The sequence below is a fragment of the Rhagoletis pomonella genome, unplaced genomic scaffold, assembly GCF_013731165.1.
Source record: "Rhagoletis pomonella isolate Grant_MI unplaced genomic scaffold, Rhpom_1.0 Rhpom_scaffold_00003, whole genome shotgun sequence".
NCBI lineage: Eukaryota > Metazoa > Arthropoda > Insecta > Diptera > Tephritidae > Rhagoletis > Rhagoletis pomonella.
Genome location: NW_023458557.1, coordinates 18,159,745 through 18,185,954, shown reverse-complemented (window position 1 = coordinate 18,185,954; position 26,210 = coordinate 18,159,745). Strand labels below are relative to the sequence as shown.

At 33.8% G+C, this 26,210-nt stretch overlaps 1 protein-coding gene across 1 annotated transcript in view; it reads right to left on the bottom strand.

The window, feature by feature from the left end:
- LOC118735047 (protein gustavus) overlaps positions 1 to 26,210 on the bottom strand; it is a 213,510-nt gene that overhangs the window by 63,662 nt on the left and 123,638 nt on the right. Inside the window, exon 2 of the mRNA XM_036464638.1 lies at positions 2,104 to 2,954. Within this exon, the coding sequence (XP_036320531.1) occupies positions 2,104 to 2,938 (835 nt within the window). The 5' untranslated portion in view covers positions 2,939 to 2,954. The remainder of the gene's footprint in view (positions 1 to 2,103; positions 2,955 to 26,210) is intronic.

The following is a 26,210-nucleotide window of genomic DNA, read 5'->3' as shown; positions in this document are numbered from 1 at the left end:
TTTTAGACCTTTAGTAAAGTTTATATGATTTATTCATATAGTTTTTGTTTTTTACACACTTCCTCTTTCAAAAATATACAATTTCATAAAATTTCAATGTCTTTTAATCATATTGCTCGAGCGTTAGACGATCTAGAGTACCTAAGTAGCCCATTACGCCCATTTGGGAACTTAAAGTTGACATTATAGACAATGTTTTTGTGTAAAAACAAAAATAAAAATGCTATAATCAAAAAAATTAATCAAAAAAAAAATGTTTACTTAATTTTTTGTTTGTTTTTTATACGTTGCACATTAATGTAAAAATGTACAATTAAAGCCCATAATAAGACGGAAGAAATAAATTTTTTCGTTAAGTTTCGTTAAAAGGTTTCCAAGACACAGCACTTTACAAGTAAGGTATGTATGTATAACGTTTTCTTAAAATTTAAGCCCCGTGCGAATAGGCAATCCTACGTCATATCGGCAAAATATGCTGCACGTATATTCATGTCACCTAGGCATTCAATCTCTTCAACTTTCATTAAAATCCTTAGAAGTCGCGCACAGAGGTGGCCGCGGTGACATGAAATGCCTCAAATAAAAACGTGGAGCGCATGCAATACAATTCCATTACATTTAATTGAGAATAAGTCTTTCATTTAATAGTCAAACTACATAACATAGACCTAAAATTTCTACAGCACAAGTACAAATTTCAGATCGATTTTAAGCGATCGATATCCATATACCCACATGCATACATACATACATACATATATATGCACACTTATGGGACTGCGAAATATTATTTTCTACTTTTCAGCCCATCTAGAGAAACGTGGTATCTTAAAAATTTTATTTTATTTTATTTATTTCTTTATTTTTTCGACTTCGACCATCGCTGATTTCAAAAATTTCTATGAAAGTTACCAAATATATAGTATTTAGCTAAAAGAATATTAACTTTCGAATAAATTGGTACCTCACTTAATGCGATTGCATAAAAATTGTCGAAGTTAAGCGATTTAAGCAAAAATACTTCCTTGAATTTATATGTGTGTTATGTATGTACCGGAATTTTACATTTTTTGAGCAGTGTGGCTAAGGAATTCATCAATATTCACTCAAAATTTAAATATACAATATCTCTTTAGCAAAAAAAAATTTCGTAAAAATTTTAGAAAAATGGGCGTGGCACTGCCCACTATATGATAAATGTATCTCAAAAACTAATTCACCCCTCTCGACCAAATTTGATATACACGTTGTGCTTAAGCATCTTAAAGAGGATAAGTACAATAGGAGTAAGTACAACATGTAAATCAAATTTGGTCGAGATTAGTGGTTTGAGATACGCATATATGATATAAGTGGGCGGTGCCACACCGATTATAAAAAAATTTTATGAAAAATCGTTTTTTTGCAAAAGATTATCTATATATATATCAATTTTGAATAAATATTGATGAATTCTTTAGCCAAACTACTAAAAACAATCTGAAACTCCGGTATATACACACATACATATAAACTCAAGGCCGTATTTCTGCTGAAAATGTTTAAAAAACTTTTTAGAAAAATAGGTGTTTTTAAAATTTTAAAAGCTGTGTAAGTCTAACAATATCGAGCCCTAACCGCCAAAAAAAAATTTAAGCGACTTGTTTTTCAAAATTTTCTTTTTGATACATATCTGCATCAAAAATAAAGTTTAGAAAAATATTGTCGCTTACATCTTTCTGACAGCTGGGGCTCGATATATGTTTGATTTTAAAAATCTTATGAAAAACAGTCAAGGTGTTCAAGTACTAAATAACGGGATTTTGCGATTAAACTAAAAATGGAGGCTTCAGGAATTATAAGCAACCTATTTTTATGTTATTCTACCCTACCCACAGCCTTCACTAAGTTTTGTTTCGAGTGTGTTTCAATCAAGTAATTTACGTCCCTGTCAGCGAAAATACATTTTTACCAGAATCCATTGATATTTTCCAAAAAAATTTAGTAATATTGAGAGTTATGATTTTGAGAACGAAAAAGGAATTGCTTTCTCTTAAAACCTTGTATGGCGGTTATTTCTTTTTTGCAAAAACATAAATATACATATGTAAATAACTCGCTTACGATCCAATCCACCAACATATGTCATGGTAATTTCACAATGGCCCCAAACAGCGGAAACGACGGGATACAGTTTTTTTCCTTTGAGTCCCTTAAACGCAACTCCGAGGTATTGCTGATCAACTATAAAGCTTAAGGTGCCTTCGTCCATATCCAAAGCAACTAAAAATCTATCTGGGACTAAAAAAGCTTCATCATTTTTAAGTATGGCTGGATAGGTTGTTCCTACACAATTTTTTGAATCGTGATACAGTTTATTTCTTCCTAAGTCCCAACCCCAGCTCTGATCTGACAAACCTACTAAGCTTTGGTAGCCGACTGAATGTAAAGGCGCTTCAGCTGTGGCTACTCCTACTACAGCGTGTGTACCTCTTTGCCTTGTGGGCCAATATATCTCCCATATGTGTAGGCCTTTTGTTAGACCGATTTTACCTCGTATGCAATCTGTACTTTGAGCCACAGGATGTCTATGAAATGTCAATTTATCGTCTTCTTTTACAAATATATTTAGTGATCGGTCTTCAGAATTCCACGAATGTTTAATTTGAATCTCTTTACTTGCAGGAGGCATATCCAGTAAAATGTCTAACCGCGTAGGCTTTATGAAATCCGCAGCAAGTTCACGTGGTATTAATGGTTTCAAGTTGGAATGTGTGTCATTTCGACTAACTGATTTTGCACCTCCACTTATTTTTTGGCCCATGTTCATACCACGGCAGCTTCTAGGTTTTCTTTGGTCAACAATAGCGACTTTATATGAGAGTTTAATGCGTTGAAATTCTCTTGTAGATGAAATATTTTGCGGTCGACGTCTATCTGTAGCTCTTATGCCAGGCATCCGACCACCTTTATATCTGAAAGATACAATAAAATATAAACAAGTAATTTAACAACAATTTTTTTAAGACAAGCTTTTAGTATAGGCAAAAAAAAATCGACCTCCGTACCACCTGACGTCTAAATTTTTTGCGAACCATAAATACAGGTTTTTCAAATATCTTGAATACTGCGCCACCTATAGGGTAAATTTTGAGTCGTTTTCATGTAGGTAAAATACATTCCATGAACGATATCGGTCCATAAATACGGGGTTTTCAGATATCTCGACACTCACGCCACCTAACGGATTATTGCATCATTCACATTGCATTGTCATCGGGTTCTAAGCTAAGTTTAAGGTTTCAAGTTAGCTCATCGGAAGTTGGTTAAAAATTGATTGCAAGAATTGATTACATACAGGTGAAACATGATAAAAGCTCGTAAAAAGGTTTTAACCTTTAACTATGGAGGTGAATTTTTTGGACATAGTCTATGACCTGGTGGTAAATTTTACCCCTTTGAATTTTAGTTAGAAATTTGAATACAAATTGGCTATTTTATAATAATTTTTTTTTAACCTAAGCTACTAGATTTTTAAATTAAAATAAATAAAAAATTTTATTTTTCCTTTTAAAATCAACAAAAGTCCCACTTTATTTCAGAAGGCTTTTATTATTCACAAGAACGAAAACATCACATAGTAAACTTATAAAAAAAGTGTAAAATAAAAATTAATCTAAAGCTTTAAATTTAAAGAAATACAAGAGATCATATTAAAAAAATGTAATTGTTAAAAATACAGGTCAACCTTCCATGAAAGAAAAAGTTGCATAAACGTTGAGGAGTGGTAATTTTTACACCAGCATCCGCCCACGCTACACCTTCCACAGCAAAAACATAACTGATCAATAACGACAACGAAATGAGAAGATACTGAGAGAATCAAGTTGCTGGAGCGCAACATAGGAGAGTAATTGAAAAAAATTTAAAGAGGGGGTAAATTTTACCACCACCTCCACAGTTAAAGGTTAAGGGGAACTAACTTTTATGAGACAGGGACAAAGACGTGCCAAGTTAAATGAGAAATTTATTTGCACATATCGAAATGGTCAGCTCTATTGCGAATTTGCATGTAAATTGGCAGGGGAAAAGTCATTCAGCCCTATTCTGTATTTCGATTACGTTCCCGCATTCCACTCCGCTACAATCGTAATTTGGCATTCTGAGTTACGATCGAATCGAAAGAAGAAGAGGAAGAGCGAAAATATCTTGGAAATCAGCTGGTTGCCTAGGAATGTGTGAAATCGAAACAAAACAAAAGAAATCATTGCCACCAAACTATAGCGGCTTATGAAGTTAAAATTTGTAAATATTTTAAAATAACTAAATATATCTAACTCATTTTAATTTAAAACTAAAATTTCGTTTGTTCTTAATTTAAGTCGAAACATAATTCAATTGCTTGAAGAGCAGAACGAGTCCCAGATTGCTGATGCGAAAGCTGAAAGGCGGAGATTTAGGGACGTGTTTGATCCTTTTCAGATGAGTGAAGAATTATAAGAAATTAATCTTGAACTGCATTACTCACCGCTCAAAGCCAGTGAAATTATGCACTCCACATTATTTGCGTTTAGTATAGAGTGGAAGATTTGAACGCAAGTGAATTCGATTTTGAAAGCCGTCAGGGAAGAACAAAGCTCATCCTTTCATAGCAAATCGTATTCGAGACAACATACGCAGCTCGTTTTAAAAAGTTGGTAAAAACGAGTACAATTATAAAAACATCTTTTTTATGGTACTCCACATTTTATGTACGTATGTCTGTACATAAATCCATTAATGTTATATAAAAAGAATAAATTGTATTCAGTGCATTTCACAGTCTTATTTATAGACAATGAAAATAAAAACGCCTGCACTTCCTCTTTGAAAACCCCACGTAATATCCCTTTTGGTTGCCATTATTTGAGCCAATTTTTCGTATTGCCCGGATTAATGCTCGCGACTTATACAAATCATGTACAGTATATTTTACTTAATTTTTTTATAAAATTTTAATATTTTAACCCACGAAAATAACAACCGAAACGTTCTTCGTCACCAAATTTGCAACTTAGAAAAACGTAACAACGATCGAAATGTAGAATAGGTATAATCGTAAATTTCGAAGATTGCTCGAAACGAAACGGAACGTCGAATACCAAAGTTGCCAAACGGGGAAAATTTTGATTCGAGTCGAAATGCAGAATAGAGCTGACTGTATATTTTTTGGGTATTTATTCACCCACAACAAATTCGTGAATAGTATTATGTATTATCACTTTACATCCGTGCTGCTCAAAATTTTTGTATTGAAGTGAAATCACAATACAACTACAAAATTTATGTGTACACTGATATTTTTTTTTTTTTTGTAATTTAAATGAAGCTAATAAGTACAAGTTTATTTTTATTGTACGATTAGTGAATGAAAATTGTTAGCAATGGGAGTCTTTACATACATATTTGTGAAAAATACAGTTAAGAAATGATGGCGACCTAGTGGCTGAAAAGTCCCATAAATTTAGTGGGAGGAATCCTTGGACATATTTACAACATATTGCACGCTAAAATTTTACATTTTCAAACCAACAAATTAAGAATTAAAAAGGTCGCCAAAACCATCATCATACATTAACAGAAGGCACGCCGTAAGCATACAGCAACCGATAAAAAGGATATGCAACAATAAAAAATAACTATGACAACTCAAAGGCAGTACTCACCAAATTTCAACATACATCCAAAAAATTGTTGCCCTGAAGACGGTTACCGCGGTGTAACGGAAATATATTGGAGAAAATTAAAAACCTGTGTTTTAAATAAAATTCCATAAAAAATGTTACCTCAAGACGGCAAAACCAACAAATTACGAATTAAAAAGGTCGCCAAAACCATCATCATACATAAACGGAAGACACGCTGTAAGCATACAGCTACCGAAAAAAGGGATATGCAACAATAAAAAATAACTATGACAACTCAAAGGCAGTAATCAACAAATTTCAACATACATCCAAAAAATTGTTGCCCTGAAGACGGTTACCGCGGTGTAACCGAAATATATTGGAGAAAATTAAAAACCTGTGTTTTAATTAAAGTTCCATAAAAAATTTTACCTCGAGCCGGCAAAACCAACAAATTAAGAATTAGAAAGGTCGCCAAAACCATCATCATACATAAACGGAAGGCACGCCGTAAGCATACAGAAACCGAAAAATGGGATATGCAACAATAAAAAATAACTATGATAACTCAAAGGCAGTAATCAGCAAATTGCAACATACATACATCCAAAAAGTTGTTGCCCTGAAGACGGCTACCGCGGTGTAACCGAAATATATTGGAGAAAATTAAAAACCTGCGTTTTAATTAAAATTCCATAAAAAATTTGACCTCGAGCCGGCAAAACCAACAAATTTTACATTTCCATTCGTAATTATACGGGATATTCCTCGCATATAAAAGTCCCATTTTAAAGCGTTAATAAATGATAGCACCATTGAAGCAATATGCAATAAAATTTAAGGAGGGCACCTTAAATCAAGGGTGGACAGGAGATAAGAGTTTCTCCAACATTAATTTATAATTTTATTTTTTGCGCGAAGTTTGCCGCACATTTATTGGCATTTTCCGTCAAAGTCGCGAAATTTTTTTTTCTGCAAACCGACGTTGGAAGAATATCTGCAATCCTATCAATTTTACGCGGTGTGATGCTCCCAGGGATCTGCGTTGGATTCAGATTGGAAATCAATACTTTTCTATATCCCCTTTGAAAATTTCCAAAAAGTTTTGAATATTTCGTCATTCGTTTAATAATTACAAAGCACAACATACACTAGGTACCAATCGCACTCAAAATTGCAAAAAAGATCTCGCGCTTCCACACTTTAATGAACGCCATGTGTTTTTTTTTTTAATAAATTTCGTTTTCACTTTCAGTTAATACGAATGTTAAATCAATTTATAATATAAATTTGTTTCAGTGCTGACATATTTTTTATTATTTTTTCATTCTATAATTGTTTGTGTAAATTTGTACATTTTACTGGAGTGCCTTAGCTTCATATGCGAGGGCGTTTGCTTTGCCCTTCCATATGAAACTCAGGCACTTTCATATGAATTGTGTTAATATGTCAGGGCATACGGGAGGGCGATACATATTTTTTTATATTTAAAGTGTAAATTTGTATATGTGCCTATACTTCAGGACAAAACAAAAACAAATGTGCTACAAGTGCTTATGGAGTAAGCCGCTCTGCTTTACATGCATATTCCGTATGTTAGTTGTGTACCTAGAGTACCTTTTCAAACCTAGTACCAAGAATTCAAAAGTGGTTCCTTTTATGTATAATTCGCGAATTCATGAAATGAAGTGTTTTGAAAAAATGGCAGCGCATTAGCGGGAAACTTAACAATAGGTGATATTTGAATTGGTTTTGATGTATAGTCAGCGGCAAAAATATTAATACCCTGATGCTTCTTTATTTATATTTCCCATACCCAATTTTTCTTATTTTTTATAAAAATATAGTTAGTTCAACAGCAAAAACCAGCAGAATGATTTTTTTAATATCATATAGAACACGGAAAATTCAAGAAATATCAAAAAATTTCATCAAAATTTTAAACTTTTCAATTCCATTCCTTAGAAAAATTTCGGGGATGCAGTGTACATATATATTTACACGATAAAAAAATAAAAAATCCTGGAATGCGACCGGAGTATGAATCTCCCCTCTCTAGGACAATTGTAAGAGGTCCCGTGTCGAGCATTTAGTTTTCCCATAGGAATTACACGTAAGAAAATGAGTTCTTTCCTTTTGAGGTCAATATAATTTTCTAGGATCAATGAAAATGCTCGAAACTGTAAGAATACATTGGGCGCGTTTCTAAGACGTAGCTGTTGTAAAACTGTTGAGTGTTTGTTTTAGAAACGCACAGTTGAGTAGTTCCGCACAGCTCAGCGGTTGTGGATTCGACGCCATTTTTCCCATCATAAAATTATTTCGCTACATAAACTCAACAATTTAAGTCAAAAATGAGTTTTGCCCTACGTCAGTTTTCATAGTAAATTCAAATAAAAATAATAATTTTTCTCTAAATTGTTTATTAAACTACCATAAATAAAATAAAAAACCTCGTGTATACATATATAGAATTAAATAAATATGGAAAATCCGTGTACATATCTGTGTTCGTAGTAGCTTAAGTCAGGAGGATGGCTTTAATAATGCGTACCTTTCGCAGCAGACGATTATGAATAACGCACTGAAACTGCGTCCTTGTAGACTCTGGGAAAATAAACGTGAAAAGAATACATAGTTATGGTGCTCGCAAGTCAAGATTCGTTGTGGTTTAAGGAATAAACGGAATGGTTTACCGTATGTACATACACAGGTACATGTACAAATATCAGCAGTTCGTTTGGCAGTTTATGTATCATACCGTTTCTAAGACGTAACTGTTGGACTCAAAAATTGACACCATTTCCGCAACAGTTGAGGTAAACAGTTGCGTCTTAGAAACGTGCCCAATGACTGCATGCTATTTAAGTATTATGCAGGCTCAGATTATTTCAGTTCCTAAATTAACATTTTTAATCCCTTGTCCTATTTGGGTTAAACTAGTATATCAGGGTTCGTATTTGCACACACATGCGCAGCACATCCTAACATTTTACGCTCACACACGTGTGCTGTGCATATAAAAAATTAAAAACTTGCTCACATCACATGTGTGTGCTGTTTGGTAAAAAGCACGGGCTCATGTGTGTACTTTATTTTTATTAATATAAAGCACACGCACATGTGTGTGCTTTGCGTAGAGAAACTTATACACGTCGACTTCTATCTCAAATCTTAAAATAATTTTTTAATATGTTTTCTGTCATATAAAAAACAAACAACATCTCACTTTTTATTGAATTGTCTTTCAAAAAATAACGTTTAATAAACAAATTCTTTTAAAAATATATTATGTGCATGTGCATGGGCTGAAATTTGTACAAAAATCGGCTCACACACATGTGCATGTGCTTAATAACCCTGCAAAAAATTGTGCGACTAATCTCTTAAAGAGAGTATTCCGAGATTACTCTCAATCAGGTACAATTGGGCATTAATTAGTCGCAACTAGTCTCATACGGGTACTAATGGAGATCAATTAGTCTCGACTCATCCCTCACGGGTATAATTGGAGATCAATTAGTCCCCGACTTATCTCTAACGGGTACTATTAACGATTTAATGATATGTACGCACTTAGTAAATGAAATTTGATGTGCGGCGATGGCGCATAGAGAGAGTATTCGCTTAACAAAACTGAGAACCCCGGTTCGAATCGCAGCTGGCGCAAATTTTTATTTTTATTTTTTAAAAGTGACTAGTCGCAGTTTATACCCGTTCGGGTATAAAGGTGAACAATTAGTCTCTTCATAGGACATGCTCGAACAAAAGCGAACAGTTCATTCCATATAAAGAGATCAAACGTGGTATTAGTCGCATGTTCCTTTGCGATTGATCCCGGAGTCATCCCGGATTAGTCGCATTTTTTGCAGGGAACAAACAGCACACACTTTTCTGTGAGCAGAGTTTGTTTTCCACTTATGCACACACATGTGTATGAGCAGTGAGTACAAGTTGAATGTGTTTCTGGCGTGTGTGTGAGCAGAGCATGTGTGTGCAAATACGAACCCTGTAGTATATACAAAACTTTTTTTTTTAATTTAAGGAATCTGAGCATGCATAATATTTAAATGGCATGTAATAAATGTATTCTTACAGTTTCGGGCGTTTTCATTGATCCTAGAAAATTATATTGAACTCATTTTCTTACGTGTAATTCCTATGGGAAAACTAAATGCTTGACGCGGGACCTCTTACAATTGTCCTAGAGAGGGGACATTCATGGAGGATCATAATTATACCAAATGCCAAAATTTGATTCTTATTCCGGTCGCAGTGCAGAATTTGCATGTGTGTATTTAAAAACAAATTTTGACGATAGTATTATTTTCTTAGATACAAAAAAAAATACAATATATCGAGCCCTAACTGAATGATAATGAAACAATAGTAGAGTTCAACAAAATTAGTATACATATACTAGGAATGTTAATCCCGGGATCCCAGCCTTTTTGAGGTCCCAAAAATCCCGGGATTCTTGGCAAATAATTTGTAATATGTACTGATGGCAATATTAGAAACTTCTTTTCTGGACCAGTATTGGCTTTATTTATTTTTTTATTTAATAATTAATATTTCTTTATAAAAGTCTAGCTCATTATACATATAACACCGCGCGATAGTAAATTTTAAACAAAAATATCGCGAAACCGTGGGCCAAATATAGTAAAATTGCGTTTTTTAGTTTTTCACTCTGACGTCAGTACCTAATTCAAAAATTATTTTAAAAATTTAGGGAAATGGGCTTAGAGAAGAAGTATGGGTATCAAATTATATAGGAAATCCTGTAGAATTTAAACATGTTAAAGTTTTTGGTGCAGAAGGACTGGTAGTATTGAAAATGTCCTTTGAAAATTTTATCCTTGAAATTTCGCAATATTTATTTTTGAAAAAATTATATTTTGAGGACTTATATAAACTCGACAACATCCTCGAGTTTCGTCCTTCTAACTTTAACAGCTTAAAGAGTTACCTATACGTCCTTGTGAATCCAAAAACTTTTATTTTTTTTTATTCTAAAGAAATTTCCTCTTGCATTTTGCACCCATATTTTTATTCTACTTTGCATTGAATTTTTTAAATAATTTTTGGAATTAATCATATCTTTGAAATTACAAAGTCCTTTAAAATAAATCCTGACGTCAGAGAAAAAATAAAAACGCCACTTTAAATAAAGTAGGTTTCAAACCTATTTATTTTATGGTAGGAGAGCTTCTCAAACAATATAGAAGCAATTTTTTTCGATTTAATTTGTTGAAAAGTAATGAATACCTAAATTCCGGGACTAATCCCGGGATTGTGATATACTAGGTTTACATATACAGTGACGGGCAAAACTGTAACATGGTATAACACTTTTTACTTCAGCCATCGCTAAATTTCCAAGTTCTAACGACTTTCATACTTTTGTTGTATATTCTTATTGGTACATCCCTACTCCCTCTCTCGTAATGATTTGAAGTCAATACAATAACAATAAAAAAACCAGCAGACAAAAATGTGAATTAAGGCAGATGTTACAGTTTTGCACTCATATATTTCTAAGAACTTTTTAACAATTTTCACGAAAAAAAAGAACTACTAACACAATGTTCAGTACTATTTTGCTTGTTTCAGTTCCTGGATGCGATTTGGCATACCTTATTTCTATCTTTGTAAAAATTCTGGTGGTATATCTTTAGTTTGCTTTCACAGCGCATGTACTCGATTTTACGGACTTTGAAACTTATTAAGCTGTGCTTTTAGTTGATTTCGCAAATTCTCGATGAGATTCATGTCCGCGGATTGTGGAGGTCATTTCAAATTAGCAAATTTTTGCTTTTGTATCCAGACTTTGCGAACATATGCAGTGTGTTTTGAGTGATTTTTCATCAGAAACGCTGACTTACAGAACGTACCAATACAATGTTTGGATACTGTTCTACTGCGGTATTTAAACTCTTTGCATATGCAGAGTAGCGAAACATTGCAACCATATACATTGCATATTTGGAATATTTAATAAAACAATAATCACCATTTCGGAATTTGGCATTTTTAAAACACCAATGGTAACCAATAACAAACGAAGCATCAACTTTGTTTCTGATGCGCTGATTGCGCTAGCAATGCGTTTCGATAACTTTTCGGAGGGTTTTGGAAAAGTGTACATTGTCAACCAATTGTAGTTCGGCGTTATGGAACATTAAACTTTGTACGTATGCAATGCAATTGACGTTTTGGAAGTCAGCCAAACTCTCATTTTTTCGACTACATCTTGCAAATTTTGTTGAAATATGAACAGATACTGTTCCTTACGCATAATACGTACTAACGGACAAACAAAATTTTTTAAATACAACCCCAAACTATTATTGACCGACCACTATGATTCACAGTTTGCCTTACATGATGCGCATGGGCTTAATTTGGGTCTTTGATCCAATACCATGCCCGGCCATCTGATTGAAAGCGATTAGTTTAGTCTTGTCAGACCAAATAACCTTCAATTGAAACTTAAAAATATGTTTTTTATTACATTCTGAACGGGCTAACATATCCCAATAGGCAAGGGTTCGGTTTTCGTGCGATGCAGCGAAATGCTGCCGCACTCGCACATGTATTTTGATCAAATTTGCTTTTTTCTTCTTTATGATGCCTTTGCGCTCAATTTGACAATTCTTCGCCTCGCTATCTATTGATTTGCGTTAAAGTTTAATACCTTAAGCGCTTCTGTAATAGTGGCTGCATCGTTACTTGCTGCCAAGTTCACAAGATATCGTACCGTAATATTTTTTGACAGATTTCTTTGTCCTTGGGAACACTTTAAGCTATATTTTTTCTCAGTCTTAACATTTTCAAGTAGCAAATTCCAAAATTTTTTGCCACTTTTCGTGCGAGCCCGCCTTGCAGCAGTAAATCTATTATTTACATTTATGGTTCTTGATTAACTATGTTATTTACTGGTGATCACTTCTTCTATAAATTACAATATAGAAAAAAGTCATCTGACTTCCAACTAAGTAAGAGATAACTGTCAAATGCAAAACTGATAGTGAGTGCAAAACTGTAACCTCTGCCTTAATTTACATTTTTGGCTGCTGGTTTTTTTTATTGTTGTTGTATTGACTTCAAATCATTATGAGAGAGGGAGTAGGGATGTACCAGCAAGAATATACAACATAAGTATGAAAGTCGTTAGAACTTGGAAATTTAGCGGTGGCTGAAATAAAGTGTTACACCATGTTACAGTTTCGCTCGTCACTGTAAGTAGAAATGCATCCCTACTTAATCTGTAATTATAAGATAATCGCAGATTCAACTGATAACTTTTCGGTGCCCCACCTAGTTTTATCGATTATTTTACCAAGAGGAGAAATGCCAAATGTAGAAGTAAACAAGAATGGACGCTTGCAAGGAAAGGAAGTTTGTAAAGGTATTTTGAATAAAACATTAAGTTAAAATATATTTAAAATGCTTAATATAGCAGAAAAAGTGATAACGGTGGCACAGAGAAGAAACATAACTTTTCTTTGAGATGCGAGAATAATGAGCACAACAAATTTGACGGCTAATAATCTGACATTTTCCTGTGTAAGCGGAGTGATTAAAAAATGAGCTTTGATTGAGATTATATTTATATGCACATAAACATACTTATAACGACATCCCGAAAATACCGGGATTGGAAAAAGCTGCAAAATTAACATCCCTAGGTCATACATATCGTCGCCTCAGAAAACGGATGTCGAATGTGCAATATCACGATTTTGGATCTCCCTTATTTTTTGAGATATTTCGTGTGCATTTTGTCGTATGTTACATAATATTAATGATTGGGTATGCCTTTTGTGGTATGTGCTGAAAATTTGACTTACGACAAATGTATACGGAATAAAAATTAAATTTTCTCATTAACTTTAAAGATATTAAATTTAAAACAATTTGAAAATAAAAACTAATAACACCAACTACGTCTCCTTCAAAAATTACAAAAATCCACCGTATAGTTCCGGACTAATTCGACCTTTAACTTCAAAGTCAATTTTCTCAAAACCGTGTTTTGTAACATACGACATCCGTTTTCTGAAGCGACGATATGTACATATTTTAAGTAATGTAATCATCCGTTTGGCATGCTTAAACTAAAGTTTGCTTTTTTCCTTTAAAATGCCGGTCTTGGTTCGCAGAGACAATAGCAGGTAGTACATTTTTAAGGTGTGACTAACACCCCTATTGCGAGTGTCGACTAGTAGTACCCAGCAAACACAGTCTCTAACGTTAGAGAAATTTGGATTTCTACATTAGATAACTAGGGTAATTCTCTAATCGTTCTCGAGCCGATGACAAAATTAGAGAATTACATTAGAATTCGATTCGAGAACGATTAGAGAAACAGCGCGAATTCAAATAAATGTAAATAAACAATATTCCAAATGAATTACTCATAAATTATTTTTAAGTTCAAATAATTCATTATTATTTTATTGCAAATACATTTAATACAAATTTTACAAACAAAGCAAGGCAAAACAGCAGTTTGAAATTCACATTCGAATCCCATTAGAGATCAACATTGGAATACGATTAGAGAATTAATATTTTCTCGAGTCGAGAACTATGTCCCATTTTTGTTGAGATCGCTATGATTCTCGATAGTTTTTCGAGTCGTTCTCTAACGTTTGAGATTGGAGAATGTGGCTAGCCCTCCAATCAGTCTCTAATCGATAACTAACCTCAATGTTTGCTGCGTAGATAAACACCTATTATCGATTATCCATGGTATTTTGAATGTCGTTTTCCCGTTCAATAGGTGAGTGTGAACAGTTTTTAAGCGCTGTTGTTTGTAGAAGGATGAACGCCTAAAAACTATTCGCACTGCTTATTGAACGATAAATCTAAATTCACAATACCATGGAAAGTCGATAATCGAATAATAATCGTTTATCAACTACTAGTCGACACTCGCAATAGGGGTGTAAGTGTTGAGTAGTGTCCTTGAGATCAGCAAATGTATCTATGAAAATCTTCCCACATTTCTGCTGGCTTGCTTTACAACGTAGGTCTTGAATAGCGCAAACTCGCGAAAACAATAGCTGGTAGTACATTCTTTCGCATACATACATATTTCAATAATTAATGTAATGTAAATGAAAAAAATATAAATAAAAAACATGAAGTTAAAAATACAATATATTTCTTTTTTCGTCTTTATGCATTTTTAGACTAAATTAAAAATATTTGTTGAAATCGGGTAACGTGGTCCAAAGTTATGCGGTAACACATGTACATTAAATATATATAAAATATTCCGAGGAATTGATAACCTCCTCTTTTTTTAACTCTTCGGAGGGCGCGCTTTGAAAGTTACACGAGGGCGCGCCGCGGAAATTTAGCCGCAACGTACATCTCAAACAGCGTTGCCACAGACAAATTTTCTTTTCTACCAAAATTTTCTACCATAACCAGCCAAAACCTACCAAACATAATTTTGAGTTTTAATATTTGTTTTCAATGTCCAATTTACTTACAAATACAAATACAAATATTTACAAATACTTTTTAAGAAAAGCGAAAAAAGTTGGAGTTTTTGGAATTATAAGAAGATTAGGCAGTGGAAATGCAACATAAAACTTTGCCATTGTTTGAATTCCGACAACAAGTACCAGATTTAAAATCTCCGTTGTTGAAAACAGCTGCGTGCCGTATATTTTAAATTTTTTGGTACAACGTATAACTGTGAGTATTTGTACTCTACAATGAAATTCGTAAAGTCAAAATACCGTTCACAATTAGTTGCATTCGCGTACCTGATAATTATTAAAAGTTATAAAAACTATCAGCTTTTTGTGTTCGCGTACGCAAAAAATTTGCAAAGTAGAGAAATTGAGAGAGCAAAATGACATTTCATTTTGAGGGAAAGTTGCTAGTTTCTGCTGGAAAAATTTTTAAATTGAATTTGATGATTTGGAAGTTAAAACAGTAAAATGCGACTAATTAAACTCGCAAGAAGTAAGTAATTATTCGTTTAGCAGTGAACTGTGTCAGGATACGACTTCGGGCTTTGTTTTCTTATGTTTTCAATTTTATACTTTTGAATGTATACAAAATTTCTAACTTGCAAGTTTCTGAAAATTTTCTGTTCGCGTACTATTTTGGATATTTTTCTCTTGCGAGAGAACAGATGACATTTCGCCGGAATTTTGAAGTTGGACATTTTTTACTGGAGATTTTAAAGGAACGTACCTATTGACTAACCAACATTTAACAGAACTGTTACGAACGGCTTTAACTGACGTAAAACCAGATTTTGATAATTTGGCCAAAGTCTTTTGAATTTACTTTAATATCTATCTTAGGTACATTAGAATGATAATAAAATTTATGTTTTTCATTTCTAATAATAATTTTATTTAAAAATAAAATTTTAGTTTTTTTTTGTTTTTCTTGTGGCTCTTTGTAGCATTTAGAATTTACATGTGGCTCTTTTCGGCCTCGGCCTTGCCTACGCCTGCAATATGCTATTAAAAGACATCGTTTTTTTCTGTTCGCAAAGCTCGAGATCGGCTGTACCGTTTTTTTTGTAATTTCGGTTATAGGTTCTGGATGCGCTTGTCATTGTCTTAGGCAAAAAAGAAGTTTAAAAACTTCCCTTAAAAGGAACTGCAGGACTATAAAAATTCTATGAATCTAACATACATGCCCACATAACAGCGCTGAGAGCGCCCTCTGTTGTTAATTCGTACGGAATACAGCGCGAAGCAAGGGTTATGTATACATAGATACGTGCTAATGTTAACGTTAATGTTGATTCTTATGTTAAAAAAATTATAGTTTATTCTGTCATCAGTAATGTGACCAACTATTTCATAGCTCAAAGAAGTACAGAAACTGAAAACCAAAAATAGTATGAAAGTAATGAGAAAATGGTAAAAGCAGAATATAAAAAAAAACGGTAGCAGTGTAAAAATTCAACAAATAAATTTTATTCATTAAAAATCCATACTATTTATTATTCTAAGACAAGGCGCTTCTTCCCAGCAATATACTAATCGTACAGAGACAAGTCATGTATCAAATTAAAGTGCTCGATCTGAAGATTTGCACGAGCATTTCAGATTTAAAAATCATTAGACCACTTTTCAAATATTTCGATGGAAAAATGTTCAAAGTTTTACATTGAAAAAAGCATTTCTATGTTCAATTCAACAGCCAGCAACTGCGGAGCGCTCTAAATATGGAGTAAAAAAAGACGCTCACAGCAACATCTTGAAAGAGCCTTATCGGAGCACTCCGAATGTGGAGTGAACTCCCACGTTAACACCTCGAATGAGTGTTTTCGGAGCACTCCAAATATGGAGTGAGAAGGAAGTCAAAGTGTTTTTTTTTGTTATCTTTTTTTATTCTGTGAATTGAAAAAGAAATTTTCAAGCAAGAAGAAACTGTTTGTCGTTTCCAAATGTTCCTGAAAAGGTAACTCGCAAACAAAATCTGTTGACGTTATGGCAGTTTTAAATGCATTTAGAGGTAAACAATAATGCATAATTACTTTTGTCGAACTTTAAACTTTTCAGATGTATTTAATAGAAAATATGCTGGATCTGGTAAAAAATTCCATAGATCGGGGCAAACCTAAAAGGAACGTACCTGATACAAAATATTTTTTGATTTACTTCAGGATTTTTCCGTTATGTTTTTTACTGAATATTATGTAAATCATTTTTTAATTTAATGTTTTTTCTATAAAGAGATGAAAACACTTTAATCCTTATTAATTATAAATAAAATTAAGAAGATTTGAACAACCGTAAAACCCCCTTTTCGGTCTATTATCGGACTCCGCTGGTATTCTGGGAACAATATTTTTGAACAATTTAATTTTTTTATTTTCAGTTTTACAAAGTATGTACATATATGATTTAAAATGCTGGAAAACTTAAAAAAAAAATCGTTGCCGACGAACTGTTTTTAAAAAAAGATGAGATCGTTTCAAACTTCTTTTACGAGTTAGAGAAGGATGAGAATTCTCCCGACTCTAAAACTAAGAAAAGTAAAATAAGAGTATATTTTCCGAGATGTAAATTTAGTCGACTGGGTCGTTCAACCTTCGCCTGGTGTAAGTAATCAAAACCACTTGAAGGATTAAGCAATTTCGTGTCCAAAAAATAAGCAAAAATGTTTACTATGTCATCGATACTGTCGTTTCTGAATATCCACAGGAGCAATTAACATTCGCCACAGAATTTTTAAACTCTCCAACTCCTTTTAATTTTTCTTGATTGAGTAGCCATTTATACTGAAATTTGTCAGCTATAGAAGTGAAGTGGTTCAAGGTCATAATTTATGAGTTTCTTTCTTAATTGAGATGACTGACCTTTTGAAATTTTTCGAAACAGTTTAAGAAAGTTCAACTTAAAAGGTAATACCAAGGCATATCAAACAGGTATTGGAGCAAAAACAACATTTCTGTGTATTTTTTGTTGCTTGCTTTTCTAAAAACTGTTCTGATTTTGAGTTAATATTTAAAATGAAATTTGGGGAAAAAATTGGTGTGACTTAGTAAATTTTGTGGATATGCAAGGACCAGTAATCAGCGTTCGTGCTGCGGAGTTTGAGTGCGGAGTGTCCCAAACGTTGCTTTGCAATCGCTTGTTTTGTATAGGAAAAGGTTTCACATGCAAAAAGATTTTGACAATTTATATTTTTTGTGAGAAGAAATTAAAAACACATACTTGATATTTTAGAGACTGAATTTAATTGAATTTGAAAAAATTAAACAAGCTGCTCTAGTGATACTACCTGTTCATGTGCCTTGGGTAGTACAAAATATTGCAAAGAAGTACATTTGACTGTACTTCGAAGTACAAAGTACAACGGCTCAAAAAGAAGTACTGTACTTCCGAAAGAAGTACGGTTGGTCACATTAGTCATCAGGTATGTTACTTGAGAATATAAATCGCTGCATCTTTTAGGCGCATCAATATTACATACAGTGTTGCCAGAACTTTTTGGACGAACCGGCTAAATTGGCAAATAAAACCGGCTAAAATGTTTAAACTAAATTTCACAGTTTTATTTAAATAAATCACGAGTATAAAGACTATTTCTTGGAGAGAAGTTACAAATTCGAGCAGGAAAAAATTTTGCCAGCAAGAATTTGCAATTAGGAAAAACATATGATTGTGGCACATGGTTTGATTTTTTGTCGACGAAACAAGTTCGTTAAATTTAAAAATTTACAAACTGGAGCGATTTTAAAATGAAAAATGTAAGTTAATACTTGTTAACTTAATTCATTTAGTTAATTCCAATGATTTGAAAGGTACTCGGCAAAAAAACTGTATTCTTAATCGGAATGCAATCTCAACCAGAGTCGATATAGTAAACCCGACAAAGAAATTGAAACGTATGTTGAAGAAAGTCGGGGTGACAAGATGTATACACGTAGATCCTGTTTTTGGCCCCTCTGAAAGAATTTTAAAAATTCTATTCAAATTTTTTTTTTGTTTGAAATGCAACCGTGGACACTAGCTTGCAGAAAAACTTGCAAATTTGCGTTCGTACAGAAAATTGCAAGTTTCTCTACATGAAAGAGAATTTGGGAGCATTTTATCTTACTATCTGATATTTTGAGTGATAATTCTCGCTGGATTTTTGACGAACAAACCCATTGTCTTCCCTAGAAGGCCTTTTCAGACTGACCGATTCTCAATACACTCAAATAGAAACCAATACACATAAAAAACGCTGTAAAAATTTCCCTTCAATTTTAGGGTGGTAAAACAACGACCTTAAGTTAACATCAACCGAGGCCATATGTTGTCAAGGGATGCCACAGTTACACAAAAGAACTAGTCAGATTTTTCAGAAATCCCTTCAATTCTGATGTAAAATATGATGCCAAAAGACTGCAGATCTCCCATTTAGATGACCGGTCATATGACCGGCAGATGTCTCGTAGGAATCCCAGAGAGTTTTGCTTTACATAGAATTTTGTGCTCTTTTATTTTCATTTTGACTCACTTCAGCGTTGGTTCCTTTAATTCAAGTTGGCATTCGGTTTTTGGAATTTAAATAACTTCTCAGCAAAAAAGTTTGTTTAAAAAAATATGTGTACATAGTGCTTGAAAATATCAATTTTTCCCTTACCTTAAGCCTTTGGGAGTGGGCAAATATGATGTTTTGTAATTTAGGCAGAATTGAATATGCGCTATCTGGGAAGACAATATCTACATGTAATATTTATTCTGTTTGTTGGCACTATATCCAAACACAAACGCATCGTAAGTGTCTTAACAGTGAAACAATTTCTTATTATCTAAGTTTGCGAATAAAACTTCACACTTAAAATAAAGACATTTATAACAAACATTTTATGAAGAAAATCCCTTCTTCGTTTAAAATAAAAATAAGCGAAATCGGCCCAATTTCATACAACCCTGCCTGACATGAAAATTTTCTCCACGATAAGGGTCGCTTAGTCAAAAATGGAAACATACAGTATCGGTCATATCTATAGCACGCCATTTAAAAGTGATATTGTGTGCCACGTATGTTTATTTATTTATTTTTAAGAATTTTCAATTAAAACACAGTTCTTTCTCTAATAAAACCCACATAAACCCAAGTTTAACAATTTGTAGAAAACTACAAAAAAGTGCAACAAATTTTCACCCAAATTTCAAAATTTTTTCTTCGAAGTATTAGATTTTTTTTGAATACACAGTTTTTTAGCCCCTTCAATTTTAGTCTGATACTGTGCAAGTTTCAAGTGGCTAAAAGTTACCGTTGATTTTTTAGAATTTTTTTCGCCAAAGGTGTTGCGGATTTCTTCCATATACACATAAATTTAGTTTATGCATTATATGGAAGCCAATGCGACAGAAAAAAATTCTAAAAAATCAACGGTAATTCTTAGTCACTTAAAATTTGCACATTATCAGACTATAATTGAAGGGGCTAAAAAAGTGTGTACTCGAGAAAATTCTAACACAGGTACTTTTCAGTAGTAGGTGTAGATGCTCTTTTTAGAGTGTACTTACTATTTATTATATGTACTTACTTTGCAAAATACTTATGCACAAAAAATGTACTTTGTTAATTGAAATTACAAATGTTTGATTTTATGAAAAATAAAAATATATATACAGGTATTCCAAGTCCTTAGGATGGGTTAAGTTATGTCTTTTTCTCGAAAATTGTTGGTTTCTTACAAATTATGAGATGTATACGAAAAAAAAGAAAATTGGATACATTTGGATACATTTTTGGCTTGGTCAGTGATACAATTTCTTGAGACGGCGCGGCAACACTGGTTACATCCCGAGCTAATAAAAGGGAGGTAATAAAAACAAATATGTACATATATACAATTCATGGAGAAATAATGTAGGCAATTATGCATGTACAGTCGTTTATGTTGCCACAAGGAGCAACTAACATTGCTGTTAGCACTTACATTCCGTCGTCTGGGTAAAAGATTGTCGTAAGCGCAATTTTGACGATTTTTAGTTCTAGATGCAGTTATATATTTTGAAATAAGGTCTTTCGATTGGTGTTATCAGTTTTCAGATATCTCCTTTAGTTTCCGAGATACTGACTACAAATTTTTCTATAATTTAGTAAAAATTTAATTAGTGATGCAGCCATATTAAACTAATCAATATCTTAAAAATTACCTTCTCCATTTTTGGATATCTCCTTTAGTTTCCGAGATATTGAGTAAAAAGTGTCGTTAATTTAGTAGAAATTTTGATCTCATTTTGTCGTATTTCATACAAAGTGGCTGCCAAATTGTGGACAAATGACGCTTACGACAAAATTTTACTAAAGAAAATTATTCATAAACTCAAAGCTAATTAACATTAAACATTGAAAATTAAATAATTTAAGAATTTTGTGAACTAGTAACATTTTCAGAGACTTTGGAGAATATCTATCTTCGCGTTTTTGAGAAATTGCATTCCAAACTTCAATCGCGATTTCCCACAACCTGCCGAAATCAACATACGACAATCTTTTACCCAGGCGACGATTTGTATATGCATATTTATGTACATACATATGTTTGTATATACCCTGCAGGAAAATTAATTAATTTAAAAGTAATTTATCAACTACTTTTTTTCAATGATAACTAGTTGAAATTCTCATTATTTTACCTGCAACGAACTCATTTATTTAACATGGCGATGTCCAAGGAAGCAGTCAATTACCTTTTCCTGCATGTATTTTCAACTAATTTAAAATGCATTTGGATTAAACAACTTTAAGGTCAGTCGTTTGAATTCGCTTTCATTCTGCACTTCACAGATGCTTTTTCATAATTAAGGAAACCCGAAATTAAAAATTTAAAATTAAATGTTTCGCCTAATGAGATTTGAACATGGACACTCATGCACGCAACCAATTGTAGCAAACATCTTTGCACGCTCAGCTACAGCTGTTTGAGTTGTGTGCAAGCAGCAAGTCGACTGTCCGACTCTGCATTTAATATCAACTACTTTAACCCAAATTGTCCCAGATTAATTTTTTTTCCGATTTTTTTGGTTTTACCTATATACAGCTTAAAAGTAGCGTTAAAGTAAAGGAAAATATATGACTAAAATTTTGGGAGTAGTATAGTTCTTCCGATATCGGCCGTTGCCATATGGCAACACGGGGCGTATTCCAGATGGATTGTTAGAGGACAGTATTTGGTTAAAATATGAAATAATAGAAATATTTTGTATAAGTTTTATATCATTTATTGATAATATATGTATATTCTACGTGCAAATCGGATGAAGAAGTTAATGAAAAGTAGCGAAACATTTCAAACATAAGCCCACATCATATTTTGCACAGGCTACTCGTCCTATAGTTTTACATGCTTCACCAGCACAACGAAGAAGGGGTCAGTGGTGTAGTCACAAAAGGATATAAGGTCTCAGTGTGGAGACCCCCGAGGCTAGCATCAAGCTGTCAATTAAAGACCAAACAAAGTATTTGGGAGTAGTCTTGGATAGTAAGCAGCTGTGGATGCGCAATATTGAAGAAGGGGAGAAGAAGGCCAATAACGCTCTTTATGCATGTCCTGATGCATTGGTGCTACACAGCAATAGTGCTTATGCTCGCGGGAGCGCTGAGGTCCCCTTCGACGGCTGCTCTTTAAAAAACCCAATTGCGAAATCCGCACGTAGATTGACGGTCGCAGGGAAATTAAATTTCAGAACCTTTGGGCACCACTTAATTGGGGCGGGAAGCACAAGTAGCAGAGGCTTCATGACACCCAGCTTTGAGTTGAAACGAACTTTTTGCACAACGATTGAGGAGAAGGGATGGCGCAAGGGAATGAAACCTAGTCATAGATCCCTAAACATTTTCACAGACAGCTCTAAAATGTTTACGAGAGTAGGCGCCGGGATTTACTGCCGGGAACTGCAACCGGACCGACAATCAGTTCTAAATTAACCCTATTCCAGGCGGCAATTAAGGCAGTTTCCTCATATATTATTTCATCCATAAACGTCCTTCCCAGCCGGGAAGCCATTGACAAGGTAGACGCTGACAGAAGCTTGCAAATATATATTGGGTGCCCGGTCAGAAGGGAATCTAGGGTAATGCAATAGCAGATGAGAATGCAAAAAACGCCACCAGTCTTCCCTGGAACAGACAAACTGCATTTGCATACCACTTCAACACTTGTACAATGAAGTACACTTAGGTCTCTTTTTATGCGGTACATGCGTTCCTCAGAAAGCCGCATAAAAAAGTTCTTTACTTTCATACAAAAACAGGGGTTGCGTTCCAGCATTTTCGAAAACCGTATAAATTCAGATACTCCATGTAAAAAATTCTAAAAAACCGCATACAAAAATCCAGTCAGGCATTATTGAGCCAAAAAAAGTATTTATTTCTTCACTTCAACACTTATTATTCCATGTAAAATCGAACATTAATGAAATAAATAAATTTTTATCTGTATTTTAACCAAAAAAATAAAAATACCACAATAAATACATGAATTATGTAAGAATACTTAAAAAAAATTTTGAAAAAAAGGTTTTTCCTTAACAGCGGTTGCTCCTCGGTAGGCAATGGCAAACCTCCGAGTGTATTTCTGCCATGAAAAACAGCTTCTCGTAAAAATACAATCGCCGTTCGGAGTCGGCGTAAAACTGTAGGTCCCTCCCCTTTTTGTGACAACATCAAGGCGCACACCACAAATTGGAGGAGAAGCTCGGCCAAACACTAACATATGTATGTGTAAGCGCCAATCTATTATTATTATTATTATGTAAGAATACAAAGACAAATTATTTATCAGAAGCATTGTCTTTTACACACTGAAAAAAGTAATAAAAACTCTCAAAAAAGCAAAATCGCTATTGCGAAATAATGGTTTGAAAACCCGCATAAATTCAAATCCGCATAAAAAGAGACCTAAGTGTATACGATAATTTGATTAGGCAGTTCAGGGCTAGATGGAATGAGTTAACCACCTGCAAAACTGCAAAAATACATACAAACGATTTTTGTTTTACACCGTCTCATACATAATGGTATTTTGCGTTGCCATATGGCAACACGGGGTCAATTTGGGCTAGCGAATATATCAAAACTTGGTAAAAAGAGGAACAGTTCACATTACGCCCCGTGTTGCCATAGGGCAACAGACTTAAAAAATACTTAAATTTTATAGCATGCACGATTGTTTTTTATTGTTACTTGTTACCAATAGAGTCACTGATGTTTTAACTAATATTTTATCGCTGTTATATTTTGTAAATAAAAAAACGCTTTCTATAAATTCATGCTTACCACTTCATATATGACATTTTGATGGTTTTCTGCCACTTCTAATTTTGTTTAAAGAACACACTTGCATTACACTCGACAGACAGCAAGGATCTGACGAAAGCGTAATCGTTTCGAAAGACACACCTTTTAGGAATAAGTTAACGTACATAGTAGCATTTTGAAGTAAGCGGTTTTTGTTTTACACCCTCTTAAACATTATGTATTTTGCGTTGCCATATGGCAACACGGAGTCAATTTGGGTTAAAATGAATTGCGTTTAAAAAACTTCGAAGTCAGTATGTTTCTTTAGAAAACGCTTGCGTTCTGCACTTCACAGATGCTTTTTCATACTTCCAAGACACAAACTGTTTCTTTGAGTAAAAAAAAGTATCGAAATTCGAAACATTTACTGATTGCATTTGTTTTAAAGTAGTCCTTCAATTAGTTGATTTAAGTAAAAAAAATCACTTGCTTCCGCCAGGGTAATTACGCATAAAAATCCTGCTGCTATGTTTTTTTTTTGTACGTAAGTGAGCGCAATATTAAAAGCAGCAACTCTTATCCATCTATGTATATCGCAAAGATGTTCAAAAATGGTTATTGGCTAACAAAAATCTAGAGGTGCGTAGAACCGCCCATACGAACCGAATTTTTCATACTCCATATCTCTGGAAATGTTCGTGGCAGAGTTCTGGAACTTGGTATGGAGTTATATGAAATCCATAGCAAACTCTTGGAGAAATATTGGAGCTATCGGAAAAGGGGGCGTGGCACCTTCCATACAAACCGAATATTCATACTGCATATCTATGGAAGTGTTCATGGTAGAGTACTGGAACTTGGTATTGGCGCAAATGAAATCGATCGCATACTCGTGGAGAAAAATTGGACCTATTGGAAAAGGGGGCGTGGCACCTCCCTTTCAAACCGAATTTTTCATACTGCATATCTCTGGAAGTATTTATAGTAGAGTATTGGAACTTGGTATGGAGATATATGAAATCAATCCCATACTCTTGGATAAAAATTGGAGGTATTTGAAAAGGGCGCGTGACACTGGCCATACAAACCGAATTTTTCATACTGCATATATCTGGAAATGTTCATGGTAGAGTACTGAAACTCGGTGTGGCGATACATAAAATCAATCGCATACTCTTGCAGAAAAATTGAAGTTATTGGAAAAGGGGCCTGGCAACTCCTATACAAACCTAACTTTTCATACTGCATATCTCTGGAAATGTTCATGGTGGGGTACTGGAACTTGGTGTGGAGATATACATATAAAATCGTTCGCATATTCTTTCAGAAAAATTGGAGCTATTGGAAAGGAGGGCGTTGTACCTCCCATACAACCCGAACTTGGTACGGAATTCATATATTTCACATCAATCACATACTCATGGAGAAAAATTGGAGTTGTTGGAAAAGGGCGTGGCACCTCCTAAATATACAAACCGAAATTGTCACACTGTATATCTCTGGAAATGTTTATGGTAGAGTACTGGAACTTGGTATGGAGATATATGAAATCAATCGCATACTCCCGGAGAAAAATTCGGACTATTACATACAAACCGAATTATTCATAAGTATCTCTAGAAGTGTTCATGGTAGAGTACTGGAGCTTTATAAGGGCGTGGCACCTCCCCTACAAGTCGAATTTTTCTTATTGCATATCTCTATAATTGTTCTTGGTAGAGTACTGGAACTTGGTGTGGTGATATATGAAATTAATCGCATAGTCATGTAGAAAATATGAAGCTATTGGAAAAGGGGGCGCGGCACCTACCATTCAAGCCGAAT